This window comes from Balaenoptera borealis (assembly GCF_965194805.1).
Source record: "Balaenoptera borealis genome assembly, chromosome: 1".
In the NCBI taxonomy this organism is placed as follows: domain Eukaryota; kingdom Metazoa; phylum Chordata; class Mammalia; order Artiodactyla; family Balaenopteridae; genus Balaenoptera; species Balaenoptera borealis.
In genome coordinates, this window is record NC_138860.1 from 126843120 (window position 1) to 126861431 (window position 18312).

Sequence of the window (18312 nt, forward strand, 5' to 3'; positions counted from 1 at the left end):
GTATAATTTCCTCATTGTTAGCAAAGAATATACTATGGTACATGATTATTTCTAAAACTGCCCTAAACAGTCAGTACATATGATCTCTTCAAGATGTTTCCCCACATCCTTAGGCTAGAAATAAAACTGTTCATATTTCAAAAGTAAAGAATAAATAGATAACAAAGGAGAAAGATGCACCTGGTATGTATTCATGCTTTGTTTCCTTCATTTTTGTTTGTGAGGGTGGATGTGATGCTTTATTTAAAAGATTGGGATGGAAATACTCTTCTGAGGTACAAGACACTAATTGGAAAATGGATTTGTTAAAAATCTTTGAATTCTTTGGTTTTCAGATGATTTGCAATCTACCAAAGAAAGGTAATTCAAATAAAATATAAGCAATATAACAATGATTATTAAAAAAAAAAAAAGAAAAAGTAACATTTCTTTTTCTTTAAAATGAAGTTGCTGTCACCTATATCTCAAGATTGCTAGGAGTATAAAACCAAATGAAATAAAAGAACATGAAAACATTTTGTAAGCAATAAATTATGTACACATTAAAAAAATAAATTTACTCACATATTTTGAAATTAATTAAAAATTTCACAATTTGTGTGTTATTTGGCTATATCAAAGGGTAGTCTTTGTTTTTTCTCTCTGACAAAAACCTTGTTTTATATGCAGATGATAAGAGGACGCCTGTGTGATGATACCAAACCTGAAACATTTAACCAGTTGTGGACTATCGAAGAACAGGTAATAGATATTTCTAAATTGTGTAGGTTTAAAAAAAAAAAAAAAAAGCAGTTAAAATTAGAGCCAGTTTTATGAGTAAAGTGTATATTGTTGTATGTAATCCCTCTTAACCATGAATTTAAAATATTTAAACTTGTTTCTGTATACCTTTCTGCATACTTCAAGAATTTCGCATTCTGAGAATATATGAATTCCATTTTGGGGATAATTTTTAAATAAGGAACGTGGGTTTTGGGAGGGGGATTGAAAAAGATATTGAAACACATGGAGTAAAGTTTTTGTAATGCAGCTTTGTGAGACAGAAAAACCTGGAGCCAAGTAAAGCTGTGCTTCAAAGTGAATTCTTGTTTTTGTTTGGAGGGGAGCTGGCAAAGCCAAGGTCAGAGTGTTCTCTTACATTTTGGCATATAGCTAGGATTGTTTGTGGGTAAGGTTTGAGACACATCTCTATCTCATATGAGGATTAGCCCCACAGCTATAATGAGTTTATCAGTTTATAAAAAGCTTCAGGAAACTTTTATTTCTAACATTTGGACTATTTTGCATCCTTAGGACTCTGGGAGAATTTAGGAGATAGGTCAGAATATTAAAATTAAATATTTGAATGAAGGACCACACAAAGGAGGAAAAGATCTCTTTTAGTATTCTAAGTCCAAATGAATTTACATAGTTTTGTCAGATCCATAGTGGCAAGCCTAAGCATAGTCTAGCAAGATAAAGTGGTCAGTGGAAATCACTAAGATATGTAACATATTAATTAATTATTTTCTTCGTTGGGGGTGCTTTCCTTTTTTTACTGAAGTGCATAGAAAATCTTTATAAGGTCTTTCATAGGTTTATCTTCTAATCTTATTTTTCTTGTGAAGTCTTAAATTCCTTACTAGAAATTTTTCTAGCATGAGGATTTCTAGTTGACCTAACCCCCAAAGTTGGGGAGGGAGTATTATAGTTTACGATGGAAGGGTGAATGTATTTATTTAGAAACTCAGTATTAAACTTTCTTAAATTTGGTCTTTGGTTTGGCTTAGAAAAAGCTTGAACAACTACTCTTGAAATACCCTCCTGAAGAAGTAGAATCTCGACGCTGGCAGAAGATAGCAGATGAACTGGGCAATAGGACAGCAAAGCAGGTAATTGAGGAGATAGCCCCATATTGTTGGCATGTTTTTGATGGTTTTTTAAATGAAGGATAGTGAAACTAAAATCAGTAGACCTGCCCCTTCATATTTAGCTACACAGTGCCATAGTATGTGGAGTTTTAAAAAATAACATTGTGTATTTTTCTGTTGATTTTAGAAACAACTCTGAGATAATTCTGCTTTGGATCATTACTAAAAAATAAAAAAGTAATGGACTTGGTGTCTCTTGAATGTTTAATGAGTGCACCAGTTTGTGCTTTTTGGTTAGACTGTGCTAATAGATTTGTGATAGTGCCTTAGTCAGTATTCCCTGGGTGTCTTTCTAAAAAAATATCTGTCAGTTTTCTCCTTCACATTGCCATTGATATTAATAGATGTGTTTTGATGCTACAGGCACTAGTGTTCACAAGTTGAAAATGTGTTTATCTTTGGAATCAAACAGATTTAATTTATTTTAACAATTTTTTTGTCTATATTTTAAAACATAAGTGTCTTTGGTGGCAATTTAAAATTATTTCTAGATTTATGGTAGATTTTAAGTTGTTACTATTCATTAAGATACACATGTATGTTTTAAAAACTATTTTAAAAAACTATTCTGGTACTGCATGTCTTGTCATTTATTACGTTAAAAAGGCTTGTCCTGTTTCCTTAGGTTGCCAGCCGAGTGCAGAAGTATTTCATAAAACTAACTAAAGCTGGCATTCCAGTCCCAGGCAGAACACCAAACTTATATATATACTCCAAAAAGGTAAAAAGAAAATAGGTAAAAGTAAACCTTAGATCTCAGATTAAATTCATCAAAGTCAGAGTTCCTATGTAAAAGTTTATATATTTATCAGAACAGGGTTATTTTATTTTTAAAATTTAACTCACTCTAAACATTTTCTTATATATGGTAGGATTCCATTATTACTACTCAGTGAGTTTCAATGACGATTATTCATTATTTTCTTAGGAGTAGGTTAGTTTATGTGAATGAGTGCTATTTGAAAGATATTAGATTGTATGTATGTCAGAAAGGCCTTTGTGATGTTAAAGTTTTTAGGATGTTTGATTCTTTAATAAATATAATCAATTTCTGTTTTATACATATACTGTATAAATCCAAGGTTAGAAATGTTTATTAAGATATTTAATCCTCACTATAATTCTAGAAGTGTAGGTAGTATCACCTTCACTTTACTCATGATAATATTCATAGATAGCTTTTGTTCTTACTGTTGAATGCTCTGGGCTAGGTACTGTTCTACAACCTTTTTATAGATGAGAAAACTAAGTACACTGAGTAAATTGTCTAGTCACATAGCTGGTAAGTCTGGGAATCATTGATCTTCTGATTCTGCACCTAAGCCTTTTCCACTGTTCTCTGCTGCTCTGTACAGTGAGAAAGCTACCGTCCCTCTCCTACATAGAACACTGCATCGAATTATAGCCAATTTTTTGCTTTAATTGCAAAAAAATAAAGCACATAATTGGCCTTCTTTCATTTCCTTGGTAAATCATCTGGGTACTTCCGCTCCCCCGCAACTGCCACCGTTCACCTAAAGAGAAGCTAGGAGCCGATCTAATGCTGTTACCCTTCCTTAGTGAAGCTAACTATTTTACATAATTTTACATTAAGAATATTGTCTATATAGCTCCATGTTTTAAAATTTTTGTTTTTATTCTTTTTACCAAGCTATGGAAGCTTGTTTTAATTTGTCAGATGTTTTAAATATTTTGGATTTTTTTCTCCCCAAATATAGTATTATCTATCTTAGATATGTAGAGTTCATCCTGTAACTTCAGGATGTTGGAACTTTGATAACCACCATTTAACTTAACAGCTTTAATTTTCGTGATTTCTAGGTTATCTTTAGATGTGTTGTGCACCTTATGTTTTCACCACTAAGACTAGATGATGATAACAAAAGGAATACCAAAGAAACCTAAATGTGTTCCCTTCTTTGGGTGCGCTGAATTTTAAGTTGACAGATATTTTGACTGCAGAGATCTAGCCCAGTCATAGACATGGTTAGAGGTTTTTTGTTTTGTTTTGTTTTAAATAAATTTAATTAATTAGTTAATTTATTTTTGGCTGTGTTGGGTCTTTGCTGCTGCGCACAGGCTTTCTTTAGTTGCGGTGAGCGGGGGCTACTCTTTGTTGTGGTGCGCGGGCTTCTCATTGCGGTGTCTTCTCTTCTTGCGGAGCACAGGCTCTAGGCGTGTGGGCTTCAGCAGTTGTGGCACGCGGGTTCAGTAGTTGTGGCTCATGGGCTCCAGAGAGCAGGCTCAGTAGTTGTGGTGCATGGGCTTAGTTGCTCCGCGGCATGTGGGATCTTCCCGGACCAGGGCTTGAACCCGTATCACCTGCATTGGCAGGCAGATTCTTAACCACTGTGCCACCTGGGAAGTCCTGACATGGTTAGAGTTTGAATTTTGAAATGAAATGATGGTTCTCTATGTGGCTGAGGTTATTCTTTGTGGCGGTGCTGTTAGTGAAGAGAGGAAGTCTGCATAGTGGTTCGAAGGGAGGCCTTTGGCTCCACAGAGGCCTAGTTTTTAATCTTGATTCTACCACTGCCTAGCTGCAGTACCTTGAACAAGAAAGTTAACCTCCTCGTGCCTCCGTTTTTTCACCTTTAAATTAGAAGTGATAATAACTACTTTACAGGAATGTTTTGAGGGTTAAGTGACATTGACAAAGAGTAAGCAGTCAATCAGTGTTAGATACTATTTTCAGACATTGATCCTGTTGTGGAAATTTTCTTTTTACTTGATAGTTAAGTATAGTTATAAGGCTTTGGCTAACTTCATCCTCCTTGATCATCTGTAAGATGACCTTAAGAGGAGTTCAGCATGTGAATGCCAAGAGTGTAATAAATGTTGGGGATACAAATATAAGCTACATAATGACATATGGTCCATTATACTCCACGTAGGTATTCTGCCTACATTTCTGTTTGTTGGTTTGGTTTGTTTTTATTTAAGGCTTGTTGTCTTTTTAAAAATCCAAGTAACATAGAAAAAGCAACCACGTAAGAGTATGCTGAAGGGTAGAGGTGCAGTCCTTCTGATTAGGCAGACTTGCAGGAAGTAGCATTTATATTTTTGATTCTTTTAATGATTGTCCACTATCCCAATTAAAAATTTGTTTTCTCACTTAGTCTTCAACAAGCAGACGACAGCACCCCCTTAATAAGCATCTCTTTAAACCTTCCACTTTCATGACTTCCCATGAACCACCAGTGTATATGGATGAAGATGATGACCGATCCTGTTTTCGTAGCCACATGAACACTGCTATGGAGGAGGCATCAGTAAGTTATCTATTTATACTATATTTATATCTATCTATCTATCTGTCTTTATCTATGTATTATACAGATCAGGATACAGAATGGGAGCACCAGGATTTCCTAATTATTCCTATTCTTCAGACAATGTTGCTTTCTTTTCTTTTAATTAACTAGTCAACCTTGTTTTACAATGGGCTTTAAAAATGTTTTTATGAAGAAACTTTCAAGCATATACAAAAATAAACCCATGTGCACCCATTATTCAACTTTAACAATTATCTGTTTGTGGCAATCTTACTTTCATCTATACTTCCTACCCACCCAACTTTCTGTCTGGGATTATTTTGGAGCAAGTTCCAGACATTACAAAATATCACTATCATGTTTATTTAAAGGTAATTCTTTATATAATCCAGATACACAGTCAGTTCACATTTCCCCAGTCATAAATTGCAGTAGGTTCCACCCCCCACACACCTTTTCTGTGTCTTCTTTTTTCCCCTCTCATGTGTTTTGTTGAAAAACTGGGTTATTTGTCTTGTAGAATGTACCTCAGTTTGGATTTTGTTGTTTGCATCTTCTTGGTGTCATTTAACCTGTTCCTCTGTTCCCTGAATCTCCTATAAATTGATAGGTCTAGATAACTGATCAGATTCAGATTTATTTGTTTTTTGTTTGTTAAGGTGGGCAGGACTACTTCATGTATACTTTTATCAGTTTGACATAGCATACATTGTTGCTTAGATCCATTAACTCATTAGATGTTACAAAATAGTAAAATTCTTTCTTTTTTTTTTTTTTTTTAAATTAATTAATTTATTTTTGGCTGTGTTGGGTCTTCGTTTCTGTGCGAGGGCTTTCTCTAGTTGTGGCAAGTGGGGGCCACTCTTCATCGCGGTGCGTGGGCCTCTCACTGTCACGGCCTCTCTTGTTGCAGAGCACAGGCTCCAGATGCGCAGGCTCAGTAGTTGTGGCTCACGGGCCCAGTTGCTCCGTGGCATGTGGGATCTTCCCAGACCAGGGCTCGAACCCGTGTCCCCTGCATTGGCAGGCAGCTTCTCAACCACTGCGCCACCAGGGAAGCCCTAAAATTCTTTCTTCATTTATTTGATAGAATATTCACAAAGTAACCCCCCCATCAGCTATTTGATTATCCTAAGTTACATACAGAAAACGCAGCGTAACTGCTTGATTCTTCCCTTTATTTTCTTGTTTTTAAAATAATGAGTTTGTTCTCTAATATCCTCCAGATTGACTCATGAGGTTTTAAAGTTTTTGTATTCTTATGAATTGTTGGACTTAAAATATATTTAATGTGTTTCAGTGCATTGATATTATTGTCTTTATTAGTGTACAGATTGTCCCATTGGTTGGTTGTAACCTATTCAAGCTGGAATTTGAGTTCTTTTGACAAGACTCTAGTAATCTTTTATAGCTTCCTTACTGGCTGGTAGGACAAGGAAATTCCAGGCTCATCTTGTATATTTCCTGCTTCAGACCTGGAGTCAGTTCTGCTTTCTTTTATTGAGAAATGGTATTCGGAGGCTCTATCCTGATATAGGATGTTACTTGCTATTGGATTGATCATTGTATCTAAGCCTATATAGTGGATAGAGCTGAGAAATATGTTATATATTTGTTAAAATTAAAAGACATCATAAATTCATCATTTTATTTCAAATTCAACTTAAGGACTGTGGGAATTTTACTTAACCCGTATTGATCTTTAATATGTATCATTTTTCTCCCATGCTGAAAATTCCAGTTATCAGTGACATCAACATAATGCTTACTTTCTTTGTCTCATACTGCCCACAGTAGTCTCAGAATTTAATAATACTAACACTACCATCAACAATATGACACTGAAAACAGGTTTTTTGGGTAGCACTGTTTTTGCCTTAGGATATACCCAACTACAGAAATAAAGTCAAATTATACTTTTTAAATCCTCTTGGACTAATTCTTCTCTGTGTTGTCATCAACTGGATGCTAATTTAGGTTAATTCATTTCATCTTACTTTACATTCAGAGATTCCTTTTTATTGCTGTTAATATTTTTTATTTTACTATGCTAAAATTCTTCCTCAATAAGTAACATGATTCTGATTCCTTGCTTAAAGGACATGAATATTGCCTTATGTCTTTCTTAATACTTTGATTATATATGGTAACTGGAAAAGGAGATTTTAATGAAAAGTCAGCAGATAAAAATAAGTCTCCTTTGTTCTGTTTCTAGATTAATCAAACACTGATTGTATACTTTGGTATGAAACTACTGTAAAATGACTGTATTCTTAAATTTTTTTTTTCTTTTTAAACTTGTCTTTTTGAAAAACAGCTAGATTCTGCTGTGTCTTAAGATATGGCATTTGTGTGTAATTTTGTATTTTGTGACTATTAGAATTACTCGTTTGAGAAATGTTTATTTACACTTAATATGTAACAGGCTCTGCTAGAGGTCAGCTCCATAGTTATGAATAAAATATCTATGATCTTGGGGTTCTCATAAATCTTAGTTTTGTGGGAGGAGATAAATGTGTAATCACATCAATAAATTACAAAATTTTTAAAATACTTCAAAAGTAGGTGTCATTGTAATTATTTTAGAGGTACTTAATCCAGATTGAGAGTTTAAGTGGAAGACCCAAGGAAGTGATAGTCAAGTTGGCCACTGAAGGATGAATAAAACTTAGCTAGGTGAGGAGTGATGATGGGATGCTTAAAAGAAGTACATTTTGAGAAAATTGGCAAAATATAGTATAGTATAGGTGGTTGAATTTGATTTAGCTTTTGTTTGGTTGATTTTATTTATTTATTTTTAATTGAGCACCAGTTCACATCATTCTGATTACTTTAAAATAGCTATTGAAATGTATATTTATGAATCCTCTAGTGTAAAATTTATAGATTTTGGTTTCTCTTTTTCAGAAAAGCAGTGGCTAGAGAGACAATCTGTATACCATTTAGACCCCCTTGAAATTGGTCATAGTATTTCTCCTTTAAGTAAATTTAAAATGATTGTAACTAGGGAATCTGTTTATGGGTGAGCATTTTAAAAATATTTGTTTTTTTGTTCATTTTAAGGTAACATTGGTTTATAACATTATATGTTTCATGTGTACAGCATTGTAATTCAACTAATATATATGCACTACAGTGTGCTCACCACCAAAAAATCTAGTTTCTATCCATCACCATACATTTGACCCCCTCTACCCATTTCTCCCTCCCCCTACCACTCTTCCCCTCTGTGGAAAGAACACCAATCTGTTCTCTGTACCTGTGTGTGTTTTTGTTTTAATTTGTTTGTTTATTTATTTTATTTTTTTTAGTATTCAACATAAGAGTGAAATCTCGGTATTTGTCTTTCTCCTCTGACTTATTTCACTTTGCATCAGTTCTCTCAAAGTCCATCCTTGTTGCCACAGCTGGCAAGATTTTATCTCTTTTTTTTGATGGCTGAATAGTATGGAATTTTTATTTTTAATTGTGCTCAATACCCATAACAGGAAATTTACCATCTCAGCCAATTTTGAGTGTACAGTTCAGTGGTGTTAAAGTTCATTTACGTTATTGTGCAATGAATCTCCAGAACTCTTTATGTCTTGCAAAACTGAAACTCTGCATCCAGTAAACATCATCTCCCTATTCCCTCCTCCTTCTAGCTCCTGACAACTACCATTCTACTTTCTGTCTCTTTGAATTTGACTACTCTGGGTACCTCATATAGGTAGAATCATACAGTTTTTGTCCTTTTGTGACTGGCTTCTATCACTTAGCATAATGTCATCAAGGTTCATCCATCATGTAACATGTGTCACAATTTCCTTCCTTTTTACGGCCAAATAATATTCCATTGAGTGTGCATACCACATTTTATTTATCCATTCTTCTGTCAGTGGACACTTGGGTTGCTTCCACCTTTTGGCTGTCGTGACTAATGCTGCTGTGAACACGGGTGTACAAATATCTGTTGGAGTCTCTGCTCTCAAATTCTTTTGGGTATATACCCAGAAGTGGAATTGCTGGATCATATGGTAATTCTGTGTTTCATTTTTTGAGGAACCACAGTACTGTTTTCCATAATGGCTACAACATTTTATATTCTCATCAACAGTGTACAAAAGTTTCAATTTCTCTACGTCCTTGCCAACACTTATTATTACTATTTTTAAATTTTGATAGTAGCCATCTTAGTGGGTGTGAGGTGATTTAACTTTTTTTTTTTAACATCTTTATTGGAGTATAATTGCTTAACAATGTTGTGTTAATTTCTGCTGTATAACAGAGTGAATCAGCTATATGTATACATATATCTAACTTAATCTTGTTGACCAAATTTAATAATACCCTTAGACTTAAAATGCAAATTAAAAAATTTAGCAGAGTTTGTATTCTTTGTATTTGCCTAAAATATCTAAATTTAATACATTTTATTATAAAATTTCTTACTACATTATTTAATTATTTGGGTTACATCGTATTTATTGGTATTACATATTTATTACATTATTTATGTTGTCTTTCTCAGGGGTAACATAGGAAGGCAGTAGCTATAATTTAACATATTTAGTTGACAAGAATTTGAAATGGATGAAAGATAGTGGGAGGTAAGGTAGGTAAAGTGTGAGATTGTAAAGAATCATTATCCAGCTGAGGACTTTGGACTTGACACTGTAGATAGCGAGGAAGCCATTTTTAGCAACAGTGAGACAGAGGAGGGAGTGGATACTATAGAGGATACTGATTTGAGAGAGATTTTAGGTAGTATTAAATAGTGATAGAATTTTGTTGTATTAGATATGACAGTATAAAATTAAGGATAACACTTAGATTTAGGCCTTGGGCTGCTAGGTGTGTAAGGGGTTAGTTATATAGACAAATCTGGGTTCAAATCACTTGACTCTGCAACTAATTAACTATGTAAGCTTGGGCAAATTATATAATTTCTATAAACATCAGTTTCCTTGATATAATATAAATATAGTAGTTAATAATACCTAACATGGAGAGCAGGAGGAACGGGAGGTGCAGGGGTTGTCTGGTCCAGGATTGGGAATTGATGGAACACGGGATTAATGAATTGGGGATGCTTTTAGGAGGGTTGTGGAAATCAGTGATCATGGGATCAGTCATGAGGTAGCAAAGGGAAGAAATGGATCCTCGGTGGCAGAGCACAAATAAATTGGGAGAATAAGAAGCAGTTAGTGATTCATCTGTCAACTTTAAATTCATATAGCTTTTACTGTTCATTTCTTTATTGTAAATAATAATCTTTGTAACTTAAGTTTATCCATTTGAGTAAGAGGAATGTACTGTCTTGATCATTGGGAGTACTGAGCAGAAAACAGAGCAGAAATTAGTTTGCTTGTTGTTAAGAAAATGTTATATTTACCTGAGGAAGCTTAAAAATCTGTTAAGATTGGAGAAGAGGAGCTTCCTGCAGATCAGGAAGAAGTAGATTACAAGGAGTCTTCCAAGTCGCCATGAACTTGTTGGGATGGGGTTGAAGCTGCGTTAGTGTATGACAGAGGTGGGAGTCACGCCTTGTTCCCCTGGTACTTGCATTATGAAGATGCCTACTACAGTTCAGTATTACTATTGCATTAAGAAGCCCTCCAGAAGTATTAGTCTAAAATATTGCTGATAGCAGCGCTGATTTTCTATGAGCCCTAAAAGGTTGAGGGTCTCTTCAATGTGAAAAATATCTTGTCAATAGAAAAATATTCTTTATCAGTATTTCTTATACTAGTTCATTTTAATTATGAAACGCACATTTTTGTTTTGTGTTTTGTTTTTTTCAATAGGATGAAGAAAGTATTCCTATTATGTATAGGAATTTACCTGAATATAAGGAACTATTACAGTTTAAAAAGTTAAAAAAACAGAAACTTCAGCAAATGCAAGCTGAAAGTGGATTTGTGCAACATGTGGGCTTCAAGGTAAATTCTACTTAATTTTTCTATTCATTTAATTTTTGAAAGGGTGATAGGATATATTTAAGGTGGTTTTCGAAGCTTTAAGCTCCACAGCTTTCAAGCACACAGATAAAAGTAAGCTTAGCTCTTGTCCTGTTCATTTATACAAAGTAGTGTGCCACAGTTACTGGTGTCAAGAAATATATGATTCAGTAGAGATAGAGAAGAAAAATATACAGGTATACTTTGAGGTAATATATGAGATGAGAAGTTTTTCTAGCTATTCCCCCACCCCAAATTTACTGAGATATAACTGACAAATAAAAATTGTACATATTTAAGGTGTACAAAAAATTTAAAATATAAAAAAAATTCACCTCGCATAGTTATCTTTTATTTATTTTTTTTGAGATAAGAACACTTAACGTCTGCTCTCAGCAAATTTCAAGTATGCAATGCAGTATTATTTTTTATTTTTTTATTTTTTTAAACTTTGGGTTTATTTTATTTATTTATTTATTTATTTATTTATGGCTGTGTTGGGTCTTCGTTTCTGTGCGAGGGCTTTCTCTAGTTGTGGCAAGTGGGGGCCACTCTTCAAGGCGGCGCGCAGGCCTCTCATTATTGTGGCCTCTCTTGTTGCGGAGCATAGGCTCCAGACACACAGGCTCAGTAATTGTGGCTCACGGGCCTACTTGCTCCGCAGCATGTGGGATCTTCCCAGACCAGGGCTCGAACCCGTGTCCACTGCATTGGCAGGCAGATTCTCAACCACTGCACCACCAGGGAAGCCCGCAATGCAGTATTATTAACTATAATTACCGCGTTGTACATTAGACCTCCAGAACTTATTCATCTTATAACTGAAAGCTTGTTCCCTTTGACCAATGACACCACGGCCACCACCACCTCCCCACCGCCCCCCAGCCCCTGGCAACCCTCAGCAACCTCCATTCTAATTCTTTGCTTCTGTGAATTTAACTTTTTTGGATTCTACATTTAAGCGAGATCATGTAGTATTTGTCTTTCTGTGTCTGATATATTTCACTTACCATAATGTCCTTAGGTTTCATCCATGTTGTCACAAATGGCAGGATTTCTTTCTGTTTTATGGCTGAATAATATTCCATTGTGTGTGTGTGTGTGTGTGTGTGTGTGTGTGTGTGTGTGTGTATAGAGAGAGAGAGAGAACACATTTTCTTTATACATTCATCCATAGAGCTATTTCTTTTGTTGTTGCTGTTGTTCATGGATCAGAAATTTCTTTTCCCCTTTCAGATTCAGTTATCTCTGCTGTTTTTTGAGAGGCTAGTAGAAATACATTTATTCATGCCACAAAATTTTGAAATATCCATTTATGTTCCAGGCACTTTGCTAAGTGCTAGGGATTCAGCAGTAAGCAAGACGGACTCACATCCTTCCCTATTCTGTTTTCATCTCATAAGTGATTTAGAGACGTTAAATGAGTGAATTAGTTGAGTGTGACTAGCGTACATACTGGAGAGTAGTGAGAGGCTATTTAGTTGCCTTGGAAATTTTGCTAAGGAGTTTAAACTCTTCTAAAATGTTGGAGAAACTTTGAAGGATTTTAAGCAGAGTAACATGAAATTTGCATTTTGGAAAGATCATTCTATTTTCTTAAACAATACAACCCTTAGGAAGGCAGTGGGTTTAGAGTGGATAACTCTTAATCTCTGACTACAGTATTGTTAAATTCTTTAAATAATTTGTTCATGTATATTTTTTATATAATTGAAAAAAAATTAAGTGAAGGGGGAAAAAGATCATTCTGGCATTAGTATGGAGAATGGATAGGAAGAAAGGAAGGCTGAGGGCAGGGAGACTAGTTGGAGATTCTCTTCATTAATTTAGACAAAAGATGAGAATGTCCTGAACTTGACTAGTGGCTGTAGAAATAGAAAGATTGACAGGTTTGAGAACACCTTAGACATTAAAACTGGCTATACTTGGTGGGATTGGAGGAAGTAAAATTGAGACCATGAACTACAGATTTGCTGGTAGTGGTATACATAAAAATACTGGTGTGTGCTGTGACTTAATAAATTTAAAACAAAATTCTTATACCTCTGATCCTCTGGAGTGGCTATTAGCCAGACTATATTAAATGATTTTCTTTTCTTGATCTTGCAGTGGTCCTGCTTCTCCATTTAGAGATTTTCCTAATTGACAGCTGTGTCTTTCCAGGAAGAAACTCTCTCCACTTCTTATAATTTTGTTGTAAGACCCAGCTGTGGCTTGTTTGCCAGTCTGTCAGCCACTCTAGTTGGCCTGATGATCAAAGAAACTAGAAATGAGATTTACTTTGATTTCCAAGATTGCGCAGAACACACTGAGGGCTACCACACTGCCACAACACTGAGAAAGAGCTAAATTTGCCTTTTCTTCATGGTGGGCATTGGTTATTAGGAGCCTTCAAGGCTTTGGAAAGTAACTCAGTAAGATGAAAGTTCAGAGAGGATTTTGTGTTCACTTGGGTTTATGTTAGCTGTGGTAGCCTGTTTTAAATAGTTCTGTAACATATTTGGATAGTTTTAACTATGGTATTAAGTCAGTGGTTCTCAATCCCAGTCATTGTACACTGGTCTGAGGTACCTTTCAAGTCAATAGCTACTAATAATCAAATGCCCAAGTTTGCAGATGATTTAAGATTTTTAAAAATAAATTAAAGCATATTACGATGTTCCTCTCACCCATTTGTACTGTAGCTCAAACTTGAATGGATAGAGTTTCAGCTAGTTTGCTAGAAATTGTGCCTAACTTACAACCATTTTTTGTGTTATCCCACTATCTGGTGCATGGGGAGAGAGGAGAGAATGTCTGTGTGCACATTATGTGTTGCCCAGCAGGAAAAAAGAAAGCTTGAGAACAATATAGTTTAATACTTTTTCTCTCTGAATCTTTAATAGTGTGATAACTGTGGCATAGAACCTATCCAGGGTGTTCGGTGGCACTGCCAGGATTGTCCTCCAGAAATGTCTTTGGATTTCTGTGATTCTTGTTCAGACTGGTAAGTGTTATCCTTCATTGTAAGTCTTAAGTTTTGACAGGAGCTTCTCAGACACTAGTGAGTTTGATTTCTAAACTGCTTAGAAAATCACCACACTTAATGGGTTAAACTTTGCTGTTCTAGACAATTAAGAAATTTTCCTTAATGATACCATATCTCAGGTAACTTTCCATTAGAGATTTTGATAGATTAACAGATTTAAACAGGTAGAGCTGTGAGGAAGTTTGATAATATCTAGACCAAAATGCATCCAATGCCATGTAATGATGTGTTTGTGTTTGTGTGTGTGTGTTTTCTTTGCAGCCTTCATGAAACAGATATTCACAAGGAAGATCACCAACTAGAACCTGTTTATAGGTCAGAGACATTCTTAGACAGAGACTACTGTGTGTCCCAGGGCACCAGTTATAATTACCTTGACCCAAACTACTTTCCAGCAAACAGATGACATGGAAGAGAACATCATATACTAGTCCTCTTCAACACATAGCAATGGTATCATTGTGAATTATGTGCACAATTTGGAAAGATTCTCTACTTTCCCTGAAATGACACTCACAGCATGACAGCTTCCTGAGTGTTCTCGTCAACAGCTCTGCACCGTTGTGGCTCTAGATCGCTGTTCAGCAGCTGAACATTCCTGGTGAGCAAAAGGGTTTCCCTGGTGAAATTCTCACCACCACCTTAAAGCCTTTTAGGTGGTGATCTTAAATGGGTGAGATGGAAATGAGAGCACATATTAAAGAGAGAGTAAATTCCAAAGGTTTCAAAGAACTTGGTCATAAATATGCTAATGAGAAGACAAAGTATTTATATTAAAACAGTTTAGTAGCTTGCAGTTTTGTGAAAATAGTTTCCAGCACAGAAACTGACTTCCTTAGGCAAAGTTTTAACCAATGACGGTGTTTGCTTCTAGGATATATACACTTTAAAAGAACTCACTGTCCCAGTGGTGGCCGCTGATGGCCTTTAGTAAATTGGAGCTGCTTAACCATATTGATGTCTAATTTCTTTTAACCACAATGAACTGTCCTTATTACCAACAGTGAAGCACTACAGGAGGCAACTGTGGCATTGCTTCCTTAACCAACTCATGGTGTGTGAATGTTATAAAATTGTCACTCAGATATATTTTTTAAATGTAATGTTATATAAGATGATCATGTGATGTGTACAAACTATGGTGAAAAGTGCCAGTGGTAGTAACCGTGTAAAGTCTCTAATTCACAACATTAATTCCTTTAAAATACACAGCCTTCTGCCTCTGTATTTGGAGTTGTCAGTGCAACTCATTGAAGAAAACTGCCTAATAGAAAAATCATATATATGGTAATAATTTCCCTCTTTTGTAGTCTGCACAAGATCCATAAAAGATTGTATTTTTATTACTATTTAAACAAGTGATTAAATTTAGTCTGTGCAGTGAGCAAGAGTTCACATGCATTCTTTTATACTGCTGGATTTTGTTGTGCATCATTTAAAACATTTTGTATGTTTCTTCTTATCTGTGTATACAGTATGTTCTTGAATAATGTTCATTTGTCAGGAGAACTGTGAGAAATAAACTATGTGGATACTGTCTGTTTATATTATAGAATGCTTGTTGTGACTTCCTTCGGTTAGATTTTGGATTTTATTTTTACTAGTATTAAAACTAGAACAATTTTTTTTTTTTCCTTTACCTATCTGTCCCTTAAAAAGAGTAAAGGACTATATGATGGAAAAGAAGGTAAACTTGAGAAGCTCTGTAAAAGATGGTAATGTTTTCACTCAGTGTGTGTGCTGAAACACTGAACTAGGTTAACAAAAAAGAATATGTACCATGGTTAAAGAAAAAAGACAATTATTAATGTCCAGATGTGAAAACTAAACTTAGGTTGAAAACTTTTAACCTAACCATCATTCTCTCTGATGAAATAAGCCCCCCATGTGTTAAATAAGTGGTTTTTGAAAATCACTGTATTCCCTGGAAATTATTATTGACTACTGGAAAAGAAAATATAAATATTCTAAGATTGACTAAGTATACTGACGCAATTTTTAGAGTCTCCTGTTTTTTCCAATTTTAAATCAAGGGGACATTATTTACCAGTCCTCTTCAATACATTGCAGGGTACTGAAATCATACCCTGAATTTTTTTAATTGAGAAAAGTAATATAATTTTAACTATAGAAATATGAGAATTTTAAAGTAATATATTGATTAAAGAATACTGATGATTTTGATAAAATATATCACATCAGAAGAAAAGGAGATGGACTTGAGTTAGAGTTTTTGCTCTGGAATTATTAGTTGGGGCAAGAAGAGGGGAATCATTAACATTCTGGGCATTTGGCTATTAAACTTCAAGTGAATATGCCAGAGATCTACCTTCAACTTGTAGTAAAGTTGAAGTAGCACTTGATGGTAACTTCTGTAACTTCTGTGTTTGCATAGAAGTAATACCAATCAGTTTTGGAGAACCATTCAGAGCCATTCAAAAATCCCATAGAGTATGAAGTATGCTTTGAAAGAGTGACACAATTGATATTTATATAAGCAGAATAGACAAAATAAATGCACTTAAATGTATTTTTTAAGGACAAAGATTTTGAGAATTTTGAGTAACAAAGAGGCTTATTTTCTGCTTGAGCAAAGATGTGTTTATTTTGCATTTTTCAGTTCCAAGCAAATAGTCCTCATGGCTTTAAAAGGGTAGTAGTAGTGGTAATGTGTTTTGTTGTTGTTTTAATGTGAGGACTGCAGGAATGCACAGGGCTCTCATTTGCAAGTAGGCCTTCCACCTCCTACATAGAAGCATTGGTTGTAAAAGACAACGTAGACCTACTTGTTAAAGCATCACTTACTTGGTAGTATTCAGTAGGTCAATTGTATTTCCTGAAATAATTCTGCTCAAGTTATTTGCTAAGAACTGAAGGAACTTTTAATGACACCTAAAACCACTGCTTTAAGGTTTTTAGGCACAGGGGATTTTGGTTGGTGTGTGATGTATGCTAAGAATAACAGCAAACACTGATAGAGTGCTTATTATGTGCCAAGCAAGCATACGGTAACGAATTTAATTCTTACAACCTTATGAGGCAGGTTCATTTATTATCCTGTTTTCATATGAGGAAATCTAGCCAGAGAGGTTAAGTAACTTGCCCAAGGTCATATAGTTAGTAAAGTGGTGATGCTTAGATTTTAAGCCAGACAGATTGCTTCAGAGTCAGCGTCTGAGCAAGAATATTCCCTTTGTGTCAGGGGTCTCAGAGATGGTGGAGGTGGAGGTGTGCAGGAGTTGCTTTTCTGTCTTTTCTTCTGGTGCGGTATGCACCCTAGAGTACAAACCTGAGCACACGTCCAGGTTTATAGCTCAGAATAGAGCAGCATATCTGTGGATGGGAAAACCCATCCATCTGTGAAATCGTCTGCCCCATGACGAATTAGGAAAACACATAATTTACATATTCTAATTTGACAGCAAACATGTGGTCATGAGGCTTTAGGCAAAGCTGGGACTGAAGACTTGGGTCTTCTGCCTCAGGTACGATTTGTTTCCATGCATGTTTGGTGCCTCTCACTTTACCTAATAGTATGCTGTGTCCATTTTTCTCTCCTTTTCTCTTTTGTTTAAATTAAATTGCAGAACACAACAATTTACTGAGGTATGAGGAACATTTGTTTTTTATGAAATTAAAAAAATAATATATGACATGTATTAAGGATAAATACTTTGCAAACTTCTATGTTAGTTATAAACATAAGAGTGGCATGCTATATAAACTATATTTCTTACTGTGGATAACAAAGTTTGAAGGGCATTATTCTAGGTACACTGGGTAGATTGAAAGCCTCCAGATAACAAGTAGATTTTTACACAAGATTATGTCCTATTTAGGTTCTAAAGATTTCACATCTTGAAGAAAAATGGGCTTCTGTTTATATGATCCCAGAAGAAAAAAAAAAAAAAAAAAACCTTTTCCCCTACAGTTCAAGTAGCTGATTAAATGGATTTTTGAGCATGGTGTCACATTTAGCTCCATGAGGACAGAGACCATCCGTGTCTATCTTTATCCCTAGGGCCTGGCTCTTAGTAGATTCTCAATAAATATTTATTGGTAGTAGTTCCAATGTTTTGGTTACGTTTTTTCTCTAGGAAGTTAGAGAAACCACCTGTGTCTGCGTGTGTCTGTGAGTGCATCTGTGGGACCCTTAGAGG

The 18312-nt window shown here is 35.1% G+C and overlaps 1 protein-coding gene across 12 annotated transcripts in view; it reads left to right on the plus strand.

Annotated features, from left to right (window-relative positions):
• Positions 1 to 15707, plus strand: part of ZZZ3 (zinc finger ZZ-type containing 3) — a 109510-nt gene extending 93803 nt beyond the window's left edge. For 11 of the 12 annotated variants that reach the window (XM_082354924.1, XM_082354929.1, XM_082354923.1 and 8 more), the window contains 7 exons: positions 670 to 741; positions 1770 to 1871; positions 2536 to 2631; positions 5030 to 5182; positions 10972 to 11106; positions 14010 to 14110; positions 14414 to 15707. In XM_082354924.1, the coding sequence (XP_082211050.1) occupies positions 670 to 741; positions 1770 to 1871; positions 2536 to 2631; positions 5030 to 5182; positions 10972 to 11106; positions 14010 to 14110; positions 14414 to 14558 (804 nt within the window). In that variant the 3' untranslated portion in view covers positions 14559 to 15707. The remainder of the gene's footprint in view (positions 1 to 669; positions 742 to 1769; positions 1872 to 2535; positions 2632 to 5029; positions 5183 to 10971; positions 11107 to 14009; positions 14111 to 14413) is intronic. The other variant, XM_082354934.1, reaches the window with a different exon arrangement.
• The last annotated feature ends 2605 nt before the right edge of the window (positions 15708 to 18312 follow it).